At 38.8% G+C, this 13,860-nt stretch overlaps 1 protein-coding gene across 2 annotated transcripts in view; it reads right to left on the bottom strand.

The window, feature by feature from the left end:
* CNIH3 (cornichon family AMPA receptor auxiliary protein 3) overlaps nucleotides 1–6,765 on the bottom strand; it is a 54,116-nt gene extending 47,351 nt beyond the window's left edge. For both annotated transcript variants that reach the window (XM_062573525.1, XM_062573526.1), the window contains exon 1: nucleotides 6,685–6,765. In XM_062573525.1, the coding sequence (XP_062429509.1) occupies nucleotides 6,685–6,765 (81 nt within the window). The remainder of the gene's footprint in view (nucleotides 1–6,684) is intronic.
* Between the last annotated feature and the right edge of the window lie 7,095 nt (nucleotides 6,766–13,860).

Below are 13,860 nucleotides of genomic sequence, written 5' to 3'. Positions count from 1 at the left end.
CAAAAAGAGTTAAATCCCTAATTACCCCCCAGTTTATAACTTTATCAGGCAATCAAACTAGGTCTTGCTTAAGAGTCAACACTAGCTGTCAGCAGCAACACTGATTAGAAATGAACTGCATGCAAGAGCCACTGAGTAAATTAGTCAGGTCAAAGAGATGTCCTAGTATGTGTAAGGAAAAGATTTTAATTCTGCTGTGCTTCTTGTCTTCAAGGAAAAAAAAAGTAATAAAGCCGGAGGTCTGAAGGTTAAATTAAATGTTTTAAGGGTGATTTAACATCGTTTTTTGAGTGGCTGAAGAAATAAACATATATAACAAGTGCTATAAACTCATGCCTGAAACTCCATCTGAGAGTTGTGCAAATAGTTTAGTAATACATGAAAATTGTAATGCCTTGCTATTAACAACCACTGTACTTTAAAAAAGTACTAGAAATACATGATTTATCAATTTAGAGATAAAATCTCTGTAGCAATCAGATTTTTCAGCTAAACTAAAGAAAAATATGGTATATGTGACATTCAAATGATGCTGAAACAGTTCTTTGCGTATCTTCGTAGGAGGCATGAGACTGCACAGATGTACGTAAGTAATGGAGTCACTGTGATTTGTGAAGCATCTGGAGTTACAACCAGTGGCAACCCCTCACAATTTAAAATCTTTCTCCAAATAAATCTCATGACAGTTCAAGAATATAGACAGATCCAATTAAATGTTTTCACAGTTTTTAATTCTGTAATAAAGCCCAAATACTTTTTTGTTTTAATTACTGTTTAAGCATGACAAAGTAAATAAACTGAAATACATTTATTTACCAGTATACAAAATATATTTTCTACCACAGTCTATGCTGCCTGGTCTGATACATCGCCTGTCAACATTGATGTGACAAACTTCCGAAAGAAGAGTTATAAAGGAACTGTCAAGCTATGTTATAGTCAGACCAATCTGGTTGTGCTCTGTCTTTAAAAAGAGTGGAAATATCAGACTCATTCTTTAGGCTGTCATGATTATGAAACCTTCAGGGACAATGTGCTCAGTCACTGAGATAGAGAGATCTTCAAGAAATAGGTATAACACATATAGTAACAGTCTTTGTGCTCCTGCTCCTCAAACTTTAATCTGATCTTATCTTTAATCATATAATTACCCAATATTCTCAGAGAACTGAATTAATGGTTCATTAAAGGACAGAATTGAACTTAAATAACTCAAAGAAAAATCAAGCTCAACTGCAAGTCTATAAGGAAATTACTTTCATTACAAGGCAGGCTCTAATGCATTGTAAAGAGGTTAAATTGAGATGACTGGCAGCCTTTACTCAAGCAAGGCACAGGCTCAAGTAAGCTCACAAATCTCTTCACTCATTTTTAGATAGGATAGCTAGCCACCCTCCAAGCCAAACGTACAGACACAGTAAGACATTTATATACAGAGAACACTGATACACTAGTAGATCATGTGTGACTAATGTGAATTTGCTATCAAATCAAGTTTTAAATTATTCTCTCCTGTACTTTCCATTTATGTTTAAAATTAATCCTAACTTATCTAAAATTAGGCTAGGAATTTTAGAAGGAAGCATAAGTGCATCTGACGTTGAACACTCACCAAATTCCATGTATAGAGGTCTCAGATAGCTTTTCAATTTTTTACCTAAATTGCTACAAATTGAGTACTAATAAGATACAGTCCACATCAGCTGGACAATACAGTGACAAATAACATAAGTGGCATACACCTTGTACGTACACAGCACCTTCTGTTGAAAGCTAAAGATATTTTAGAGATACATATTAAAATAAAACAACATGCAGCACTTGGACTTCAATTCTATTATCCACTCTTAATAAATGAAAAAATAATGCATAGAACATTTAAGGCATCTGCTAAGCACAAAAAAACAAAGCCAAAAGCAAAAATAGCACAAAATATAGATTCCCAAGGGTTCTGCCCCTGGAGTTCTCAAAAAAGGACACTCCTTACTTCAACTTAAAACCAAGAATCCAATTTTAGTCTACCTCACTGTATTCAAACTTTGCCTCCCACTATATTTAACTTGCGAACTTGTAACTGTAAAGTCTGGGCAAAGTCATATGGAGGGAGTTTATCGGGTTTAATACTATCCCCACACTCAAAAAAAACCAGCACAGAACTTAAAAATTCTTCATGCTCTGATGTTTTATTTTTCTTATGTTGGGTTCAAATACTCGTCACTGATTTCACTGGATGCTGCTCTTACCATGCCAGACAGCTGTTCCATGTTCATTTGATTTCACAATTACAGCAAAATACCCCAAAGACTTACCTGATTCGGCACAAATTCTTGTGCAAACACTATTAAATTTTTCATTGGTATGATACTTCTAATACTTTCTGGCAATACTTTAGTACTACTGGTTATTAAGCATTAACATACATTTACAAGTATGACGGTATAAGTTCAAAAAGACATAACTACATGTCTACTACATAGTTAATTTATTTTTTGAAACAGTAGTGTTTTTAATATTTATGAGTTGTTACTGTGGTATTATAAAATTGAGCATTTGGAAAGCTCTCTTCTTAAAGCTTTCCTTAAAATAGCAAGTCTCAAAGCAAATGAATCTATCTTAAAATTTTTGAAAAGGGATGGCCTTTCTTACATATATATCCATATTGCCCCAAATAAACGTATTTTAAGAGAATATTACCAGTATGAAGTCCTGCAAATGTATATCATATTTTAAATGACTAAAAATAAACCACAATTTGGTCATCTTCAGTCAACTTCACTTCAGGCATAGCTTAATTGAAATCAACAGAACTACACCAGAAAACATATCAAATATCAAATCTTGCTGGGAGTCCAAAAAGATTTGACGTTGCTCAGTTAAATGCTAACAGAAAGCTAAATCTCAGTTCAAAATCATTTAGGATTGAAGTAAAACTGATTTCTGTCATTAACAAGTTGTTTATAAGGAACAATAACAGCTGAGCAAGGCAAGATGAAGTCTCTGTGACATCCAGTAAAGATGATCGCATACTCTGTTCTTGAGTATATGACATCATCAGATCAGGATATAAAATTATGAATTAATGAACCAAATTTTGCTGTTAGTGATATCACACAACCCCACCAAAATATGGTCAGCTGTGTTACGCCAGCTGAGAGGACACTTTTGTCAAAATACACTCAAATGATACTTCAGCTACTAAAGCAAACAGAGAGCTATCATAACTGCATTTCTGCAATCACATCTTGCAACATCTTGCAATCACATAGAGCATATACTCAATACAACTGTACTAAGGTATCTCTAGATAATGTATTGTTTTTTTCACACTACTCACTCACTGAAGTTAGCTTAACATTTTGTTGTTGGCTAGCTTCATTTGAGGACAGACTAATGAGTCTGTCCAGTGTTCTGTTTAGTGGGCATATACTCAGCTAATGTGGCTTCAAATGTAGTCAAATTTACCAAACTATATATTTACGAGAATTCATAAACTCCAGGAAATATTTTAGTTCTCAGATGAAAAAGTGTTACTGAATTTTGAAAGCACTAATTCACAGTGATCTGTAGAGTTTACTCTGAACACCAAGAGAGATTTTTTGAAACAACCTATGCAATTCTATAATGGGAATGTAAGGTTTTACTAAATTCCACAGCCTTGTTAGAAGAAACCAAGTAGAATAGTCAAGGTCACTATTCTCTACTAAATTTTCCAGTTGTTTTGCACAACAGTGGCACAAAAGCATCCACTACTACATAATGTTTTCAGAATTGTGTCAGTCCAAATAGAAGTAATATGGTCATTGAACAATCTAAATGCTTAAGAGATTCCTATACCTCAGAGACCAATATTGGCATTATATACAACACTGAGAATTAGATTTTCTAGGACTTTTCTTTCACTGAATATGTATGAGTGAAATCCCAGCAATAATACGTTAAGATAAATTTTGTGCATAGTTTAAATGCTTCTGTTAGTATGATCTAATTTGTTCATTTCTTCTCATGCCAGCCAACATAAACCTAGTTGGGCACTTCACTCAAAGGTAGGAAAAAATGTGTTACACATCTCAGATATTTGAAGGCGTTTTCGTATTTTCTTTACAATTCCTTTAAAAATTCTGTCTAGCTTCATTCTGTCTGCCCCAACAGAGTACTAAGCATAACGATGTTTAGAGAGCCTTTAAGTATCTAGAGGAAAGGCATCAGAAGAGTACAGTTTCCCAAAATAGAAATCCTCATTTTACACTCTTTCTTTGTTTTGGCTTCACATTTTTATTGCACCTATTACATCAATATTAATGAAAATTATTATTATTATATAAACCATCTGATGTCCCGGCAGGAATAAATTGACATTTTACTTGAGCCATTGTTAAATCAATCCAGATAACTGCCCAAATCTGAATAAGCTTTAGTTTGGAACAATAGGATGTTCAAATGCTAGAATTTATTCTGGTCCTTCAAAATAATTTACAACATTCAGGTTCAGTCTCTGAACTTCATGAGTCTTTCAAAATGATGGGATCAGATCAATCAACAATTTATTCTCAGTAACAAAATTCTTAAAAAAAAAAAAGAAAAAAAAGAACTTAAAAGGCACTTCAACAGGAAGACATAATTCTTGAAAACCTCTACTGCCCTTCTGAAAACCTATTTAAAATACATCTACTGTTCCTTAAAAATATATTACAGTGAAAAAATCAGGTCACAGGGAAGGAGTAGGAGTTTTGTTTCTTGGGAAAATCTTTATATGAGATATTTTAAATAAAAGAAACTTCTATGACTGAATACATTAGCTACATGTTAGAGTACATTTTAGAACAAATAAGAAAAACAGACTATAATAGTTCTTCCACACGGGATAATAGAAATTCTTCTGGTTTTTATGTATGGGGTATGCTTAAATGTTCGTTTTGGCATGTGTTAAATCTATTATTCTATGATCTTCACAAACAATGTATTTTAATAAAATTATCATCTATTTATAAGAATAAATAGATGCTTCTTCTGCTTTCTCTATTACAGCAGAATGGTGTTTTCAGCCACTTTTAATTTCAATCCCTTAACAGTTTTTCAACAAATATGAGAACCATGCACTACAAACCTAAGCTTTCTGAAAAAAGGTTTCCTCTCTTAGGTGCCCCTTATGATATAATGTATCACTCTCCATGGGTTTGCAGACTGAAAGCTGAAAATTTCTCCACTAAGAATAGATCTGCAGTAACTACACTGATTTACAGAAGAATAATTTGCCACATTTCCTAGAAATACTGTATGTCTTTAGACTACAGCAACTTTAGTCCAGGAAGAATACTCCTGGCGAGACATGATAATAGACTTCAAATACGTCACCAATTATGGAAATGATGATAGTAACTAAGGAAGTTAGAGTTTAATACGTAGCAAGAGATTCAGAATAGAAGACACTTTTTCACTCAAAGCCCTTTGAGGAAGTTGTAGAAATCTCACTTTTTGGAGTCCTTAAGGTTGGGGGGGGGTAGGAGGGGAGAAATCTTGAGATTTTCATCTTTGTTCAGAGCACAGGAGTACATTAGCTGACTGCTAGCAACCCTTTTCAGCCCCGCAGTACTATGATATTACTATAATACTTTTGTGGTTTCATTAGTAAGAAAAATCTTGCAACTGCATCATTAACAGTTTAGAACAACTAGATTTCTTGCAACACACACACACACAAAACGTGATTTGGTTCATATGCCGATTAGGCTTATGTAAAACAAAGCTAGCAGCTTTCCTACTGTCTTGTTTCAACAAGAATAAATTCTGCACCTCCCTTGATTATCAGTCGAAGGAGTTCTTTCATTTTACTCAATCAGATATCCGTCCTGAAAAAGTACTAATGACACTTCCTCTCTTTTTCAAGTTATCCTGTTCCATCTTAAATGTTTACAGTATGCAGGTAATTGTGTAGGGTACACATAGCAATAAATAATTCCAAAATATGTAACCATTTAAAAGAATCCCCAATTATGCATAACATCACCACTGCTGAAATAAACCTTTTAAGTTACATGCTTAAATCTAGGGTACAGTAAGAAGTGAACAATTCCATTATCAAGTGAAATTAATGGATCCTGGATACCCAGTTCACACTCTGCAAGGGTGACGAAGTTTCACATTAAACTCTGACTTTTCAAAAGTTATTAACATGGTAATTATTGAAAGAAAGACTATCCAACTGCTTCACCGTGTATGTGAAGGCTTTTCCATCACGATGCCCTGTTCTTGGGCAACAAAAAATTGTTACGCTTACCTTGGAGACCTCACAGATCAGCACGATTAGCAAGTTCTCCTATTTCAGTGAAAGGCAGGAGCGCGGGAAGTTCCCCGCGTTTGCAAGCCCAGAGCAGCATCCAGGGTGCGAGCACTTCCCAGAAGATGCAAGGGCACGAATTTCTTACTTTATTTTATTCTTCAGCTGTCACAGAAGCACTTTCATCGGTCTTTGCGTTGGTGAACCCGTGTTTAGAGAAAGCACTAACAGAAGATAACACCTGCCCAGCTCACCCAGCCTGTGCCAAGCACTCGCGGCGCGGCCCCTCCCCCGCCCCGCCGCCAACGGTCGCCTCGCGGCTCCAACGGCCCCTAACGGCCCCTAACGGCCCCTAACGGCCCGGGGCGGGGGGCGAGCCGGCCCTGCCCGGGGGACCCGCGCGTACTCACATGCCAGATGGCGAAGAAGATGAGGGCGGCGCAGAGCACCAGCGACAGCATGTAGCAGAAGGCGGCGAAGGTGAAGGCCATGGCGAGGAAGGCTGCCCCCCTCCTCCCCACAGGCGGGACGCGGTCGGAGCGCGCCGGCGGCGCGGCGCGGCGCCCCTCTCAGCCGGCTCCTCCGAGCCCGTCCCGACCCCGCTAGCTGCGGCGCGGCGAGCGGCTCGGCGCGCTGCCTCCGCCCTCCTTCCACCTGCTGCTCGCGGAGGAGGAGCAGGAGCAGCAGCAGGCGGCGGGAGCCGGGGGTCCCCCCGCCCCGCTGCGCGCTCCGGGAGCCTCCCGGCGGCCGGGCGCGGTGTGTGTGTGATGGGGGCAGGGAACGGGAGGGGCCGTCGCTTCCCGGCCGGCATTTTCCGTCACGACGGCGGCGTATGTCTGACTGAGATAGTATCACCACGGTGCGAATGAAGTGAGAGGAGGCTGTCGCTGAGATCAGTTTGGGCCAAATCCTGGCATAACAAATCATATGGCCAAGTTTTAAGTGTTTTTATTTATTTATATATTTGTTAGGATCAGGTCTAAACCCCGTACGAGAAGGGCAGGAGCCCTGTTGAGAGGAGCGGCGAGAAACACCCTGGCGCCCAGGTGCCGCGTGCCCTGCCGAAGCGGGGAGCAGGCCTCGCTGCCGAGGGGAGCACGGCCGGAGAAGGCCGGGGCGCTGCGACGGTGCCGCTCGGCCTGCTGCGCGGAAGGCAGCCGAGGCCGGAGACACGAGTCACGCTTCCCGTCCGGCCAGGTGGCTGAACCGGAGTCTAGGAGCTCATTAAGTGTAACTGAGTAGCTCAGCTAAGTAGGATCGTTCTATCCTTTACCACTAGAGGAAAAAGATTTTTGCTGTTAAATAAAGACAGGAACTTCCTAAATGCCCCAATTTGGCAAAGTTTTCTTAATGACTTTTGGGTGTATGCTCTCTCCAAATCTTTGAAGTACATATCGAAAATAAGGAAGGAAAGGCTTACCCTATCTCTTAACAGGATCTGTTGTCTCTCCAGTGACAACTTAGCCATTTAAGCTGCAGGGGCTATCTATTATATACATAATCAAAAGTTCTTGAAAAGCTTGTCTGTCTCTTGGGAGTGCATCAGTTGACACAAAATGGCAGGTCTGTAAACAAAATTTTTCAGGAGAAAATACCACAGAATCACCAGAGGTCTCATTTAAAACTATTCTGAAAACTATGGATGGAAGCTACACTATTGAAATACCTTTTCAAAACTTAAAAGAACTACAGTTCATAGTACTTCTTCTATCCTTTTATGACTAGAAGGAGGATTCAGTAACAAAACTATTCAGAAATTTGCCCATGGTCACCAACAAGGAATCAGATTTCTTTATGGCAGAAGAGAGTATAATTCCATCAAAGCCAAGTTTAGTACAAGCTTTTTAAAAATATATTTACAATATATTATTATTTAAAATCAAGGTATATTTTTTAAAAAATAATAAGCACTTTATCTTGAGGGAGGAGTGCTGACTTGAATCAAGTATCAAGGCCCATAATTAATAAACTAATCAGGAATAAATTGATGGAAGTAACCTTTTATACTTGAGATGCTCCAGAAAGTACCTGTGATCTGATGATTTAATTAAGAAGGCTGGGACACTGCAAATAATGAGCTTTGCTCTCATACAGGGATGCAGTAAATGCATTGTAATTCTTTGACCTTTTAATTGTTTTGTATCTGAAATCTATCCTGCAGAGCACACACTTGAGAAAATAAATGGTTTATTCATAGCCATACATTTTGTAAAGAGCTGTAAATGAACTACAAAGTCTTTGCATTTTTTTGATTTTGTCACGGTTACTCTAATACTTGGATATATATTACCTACCTTAACACTGATCACAAAACAGCTGATAGCTCAAGGGAAACTGAAACAAAACATTTTCTTCTGGAGCACTTGTGTATTTATGTGCACACACGCATATATGTATATCTATAAAAATCAAAATACTCTGTAAGTGCCATAAAAGACAAAAGTGCAAAAAAAATATTAAATCTCAGTTCAGGACTGTATTCCAAGGTAAATAGTCTCTGTTTTTCACTGTCTCTCATCTTCATTTACATTCCAGCTATGTATCTGGGGCTCTTCAATAAACACACATGCAAAATAATTGTTTCTCATTTTCCAAAGAGGCAGTTTCACAGCCAAACACTTCCAAGATCTCACAGTCTTGATATTGATTTCAAATATATATTGCCCATCAGCTGCATTTCTAGTCCTTAATCATTGTTAGTGAGTGACTAATAACAAAAGTTTCGGATACACAGCAAGGGAAAAATCAATCAAGATGTGTTTAGGACGTTGTGTCCCGCCACCACCACCACCTTGCATTATACCCTGAGGATGTCTTAAGTATCCTCAGATATTTAAGTTGTGGTAAGTGGTGCAAAGATTTAGCCTTCTGCTCAGCACATCTCTGGTATTTGTCTAGACTACACAGTAATCACTAAAAATGTCTTCCTTGTCTCCATCTCATTACGAACTCGTGACTTTGTGTGGCATGGGGACCTCACAGCAGGGAGCCATTCCTTTGTCATTTCTGAACCAGATTACTGCAAATCACAGTATCTGCGGCGAAAGGTGAAAATAATACAGCTGTACCTGACCCCTTTCTCACTGGTTTAAGCCTCTGTAAACGTAGCAGGAACATCAGCCGTCTATTAGCTCCCCATCCACTTCTAAGGTCTTGGTCCTAACTTTCAAATCAACGGGTGGATCTGAGGCTAGCTGCGTGAGAAATTACCGTCCAGCACCCAGCTGTGCTCCTTCCAAACAAGGCAACTCAGAGCCCGGAATGAATGAGCTGAGAGCTGAGAGTGCAGCAGCATCAACTGAAGGGATGGGGGATTGGCACACTGGACAAATACAGAATATTTGTACATACCTTTATAAAACGCTTCAAAGTTATTATTTTTACACTTTTCCCCCCCAAATAAGCAAAATGACATCCACACATCAAGGCACATATGTGTTTTTTTTTTTCTTTTATGGGATATAAAAGGCCCAGAGATTTTGCAGCGCTCCAGCAGGAAATGCATTCCTATCAAACTACTTTACATGAAAGATATTCAGACACAGAACTGACGGTACCATATTCAGAGACAGAGAAGACCGACATCTTATTTCTCATGTGCTTTCCCATTATTTTTATTAGTGGCTTCAATTTCTCTCCAGTTTCACCAGTTTGAACTCCCAAATTACTAATCTTTTGTACTAATGTTTAGCAGCTTATTTTAGTGGACACCATCTCAGACTTGGCACCACATTTTTAATTCTGTTGTCTTCAAAATTTCACAAATGCTTGTGCTTCCTCGAGGAAATGGATATTCCCAATCAATTCCCTGAACAGACTGCTGTTCTCACTCTCCTGCACACATCAGTATCATTGGAAGACAGCAGGAAAAATTACGGAGATGAATTTCAGACCAGGCAAAAGTCTGCTAAGAAAAAGAAAGTGAATTCCTGTTCAAACTGATCGAAATGAAAAGCAAATGGTTCATATTCTCTCCCTCTCTCATCTTTATCAAGCTGTTGTTTCTCTGAAATGCATTTGCTGGTAGATCATACAATGTACTTTGAGCTTAACAATATTTCCTAGCATAAGCTTTTACATGAACTGTTTTTGTGGGCTGTTCCCCACAATACACACAAGCAGATCGTGGCTTTGTAAAACCATTGGAGAAATGCTTTTTACAGAAGACTGTAAGGGCCTTTGCTTTACTTGAGCAGAACAAATTTAGGAATGCTAGTTATCGCTGAAGCATATTTTGTGCTGTGGGTTTATTGTGTGTGAGCATGCATTATCATGCATGTTTATTGGAAAATATTATTTCAGATTCCCGAAGGAGTTAGAGAATCAGACGAACAGCTTTTTACAATGCAAACTGACTGCAATTCCGTACATAGTCACCACAAGGGGATAGATGGTGGTGCTGCTCTTGTATAACCAGCTCAGGGATACTGAATTTGGAAGCTATCACTCTAAGAACATTTTCATGGGTCAGAGCACAAACAGAGAAGATTGGGGGGGGGGGAAGGGTGTTACTTTGTTTTTTTTTTTTTTTTTACTTTGTGAAGACCTCTATGAAGGGACCAAAAAAAACTAATAAAAATTCCATCACTAGACAAATAATAATAAAGGAGTACATCTGGCAAGCAAAAGACATTTCTCAAAACCAGATGACATACAGTGTTCCTATAGACATGTTATGAAAATAGATTCAGTAACTTTATGAGTTCGAGATGTGCTTACTTTAGCAGGTCATGTGCACTTGATTTTATATGAAATTACCTTTTTGTGCTAGATAATGAAAGAGTTTGAAGGTACTGAAGGAACTTTGAAATGACTAATTTACAGAAGAACATCAGAGGTAGGGAGAGGCTGCTAACCAGTCCTTTCAACTACTGAATAAACACAACAACCACAACCACAGAAACTTAAAGAGCAAGTCTGTAAGTTCAGTAGACCCTGAAGTGAAAGGTTAAAATCACCATAAATCTACCAACAAGGTGGTACACCCCAAGCCAAGATGGCTCACAGTTTTAAGATTGATTTATTATAGCTGTAATATATAGTTTTAAGTTTAATGTATTCCCTAACACTTGTTAGAGTAAAAGCCATTATATTCATTAGACTAGAGAACTGTCACATTAAACTGACTGTACTTTGATAATACAGCTGACTCTCCCTTTTGTGAATTTTGATTAATATTTAATAATTAATATTTATATACAAATTGCCACCATTGGCTTTTACTGCCTATATCTCATAGAGATGACTGGAAGCATTTGGTAGCATTACACATGATTATTTCATATTATCTGCAAATTCCAGATGAAATGACTGCATTGGTCCATGATCAGTTCATTTTCAAAAGGTTACTGTTGCAGCCATTAAGGCAAGAGACATTTTGTTAATGAAATCTTATTTTTGGACACCAGGAACATGATAGTTCATAAACTGACTGACAATAATCTCATCTCACTGCCAGTTGCATGAATACTCGGTTTCACCAACTGTTAGCAAAAATATTGTTCCCACCTTCTTCTGTTTGGAACCAGTTGAATAAATTCTAACTTTATTACCACAGGAAATCATCATAGGATCATAGGAGAGTTCAGGTTGGAAAGGACCTCGGGATGTCTCTCGCCCAATCTCCTGCAGAGCCAGCTACAAGGTCAGACCAGGTTGCTTTGAGCTTTGTCCAGCTGGGTCTTGAAAACCTCTGGGAACGGAGACTCCGCCACCTCTCTGGGCAGCTCGTTCCACTGCCTTCCTGTCACAGGTCCTTTTCAGCAGACCTGGCCATCCCCAGCCTACGTCATTGCCTGGGTTTATTCCTTCCCTAGTGCAGGACTTTGCATTCGAATTTCCTAAGGTTCCTGTCAGGCCGTGATCTCCATGTTTAATTGTTGAGATATGTGCTTACAAAAAGTATAGAGTAACATGCAATGCAGAAGTCTTCCTGTATGGCAACCTGTAGCTGTTAATATGCTGCTTTGCTTCTACTAGTCACTTGCCAGCCAGTACCAAATTTAAACAGTAACACACTCAAGCCCAAAACGGGCACTAGCAAAACTGGGGCTTCAGATGTGCAACTTGGATCACTGTCACCTGAGCTTATTGATCTCAGTAACTGCTGTGTCCCATGCTCTGACATTTTGACTGTTGGTGTCAGAAATAATTTGCTGGCAAATAGAAAAGTATTTGAGAGGAGGAAATTTGGGACTTTTTCCATTCTCTGCAGGGTTAGTGGAGCACAGACCTTTCTGCACCTCTTCATTCCTAACCAATGCTTTTCTGCTCTGTTTCTCCAGCATCATCTTCCCTCTATTTTGCAGTTCCAGTATTCCTGCCCACTAGTCTGCCTTTCCCTTATCTCCTCACTAGCTCGTAGCCTCAATCTAATACGTCCCCTGCCTCCCATTCCCCTACCCTTACCCTAAACTCAGCTTTTGTCCCCTGGGAGTTAATTTAGACTGCTTCTGCACCAGTGCTGAACGATTTGATAGGATACTAAGCACCCTGGAAAGACAGGGTCTCTGTTCTTGGTCCCAGGACAAAGCACCAGAGGAAGTGAAAGTAGCACTTGCAGGGGTAATCCTCGTCTAAAGTTTTACTGGTGAGATGGGATGGGCAAAGAATTTGTCTGCTTAATTCTAACAGATCTCTAATAAGTATATGGGAAATTTTCAAAAGGATTAAAATTAGCCAGAGACCATGTTATTCATGGCAACCGCAGAAGTCATATTTATCATACAAAAGTTCCTCCTTCCAGATGTAAAGTCTTTCCAAGACTTGGAGAAAGCAGAAGCCTTCTATAAAATAGTAAAAAGAATTTCAAGCATTGGCAAAATAACACATCTCGTTTTTTTTCTATGAATAATTTTCTAAACTGTTCAAAAAGTTTAGTCTGGAGATGAAGCCCATCATGAAAATGGGAGCCCACACAGGGTGACAATTACAAGGAACGGAAAGTAAGATCTTAACATGGAATAAATGAAACAGTCCTAATTGTCTTTGCATTGCCTAATTTGCCTCTAATTAACACGTGGAAAATTTACACATGTAATTCCCATTAATGTTTGTTAATCCTGCTAACATTAAATTGAATTCGGATTTGTGTTGGGGGAAGGGGAAGTTCTGACTTTAACACTTCTGAATAACTGAATGTCATCAAAGAGCTGTAAAGAGAATGACAAATTTTCTCAATAACTAACCTATGAGAAATCCTTCAACAGTCACTGAAGATCCTGCAGTGCTAGCTATGACAACCAGACATTTTGCAAAAGATAATGCATTTTTTCTAAACACTGAAATAACATTCTGGGCCAAGTTCCTCTGATTGTAATAGCGTTTAATTCTTTCCTCCCACAATCTGAAATATTCTGCTAATCTACAAACCCTGTGGGTTGCTCCCACCCTTTGCAGATCACACCTCATGGCTCCATCTTTTGAAACAGAGCAGCCAGAGGGAAGCTAAATGGGATGCCCTTCAATGGTTCTCCTCCTCAGAGGGAGATTAAATTCTCTCATTTTATCGTTTGTCTCTGTATATTGAAACTGCTATTGCTACTGCATGCTCGTTCCTGCTGTCCAGAGAACAACGATCTGGGGCA

Source organism: Rhea pennata, chromosome 3, assembly GCF_028389875.1.
Source record: "Rhea pennata isolate bPtePen1 chromosome 3, bPtePen1.pri, whole genome shotgun sequence".
Lineage (NCBI taxonomy): Eukaryota > Metazoa > Chordata > Aves > Rheiformes > Rheidae > Rhea > Rhea pennata.
Note: the sequence above shows the minus strand (reverse complement) of the source record. Positions and strands in the feature narration are given on the sequence as shown.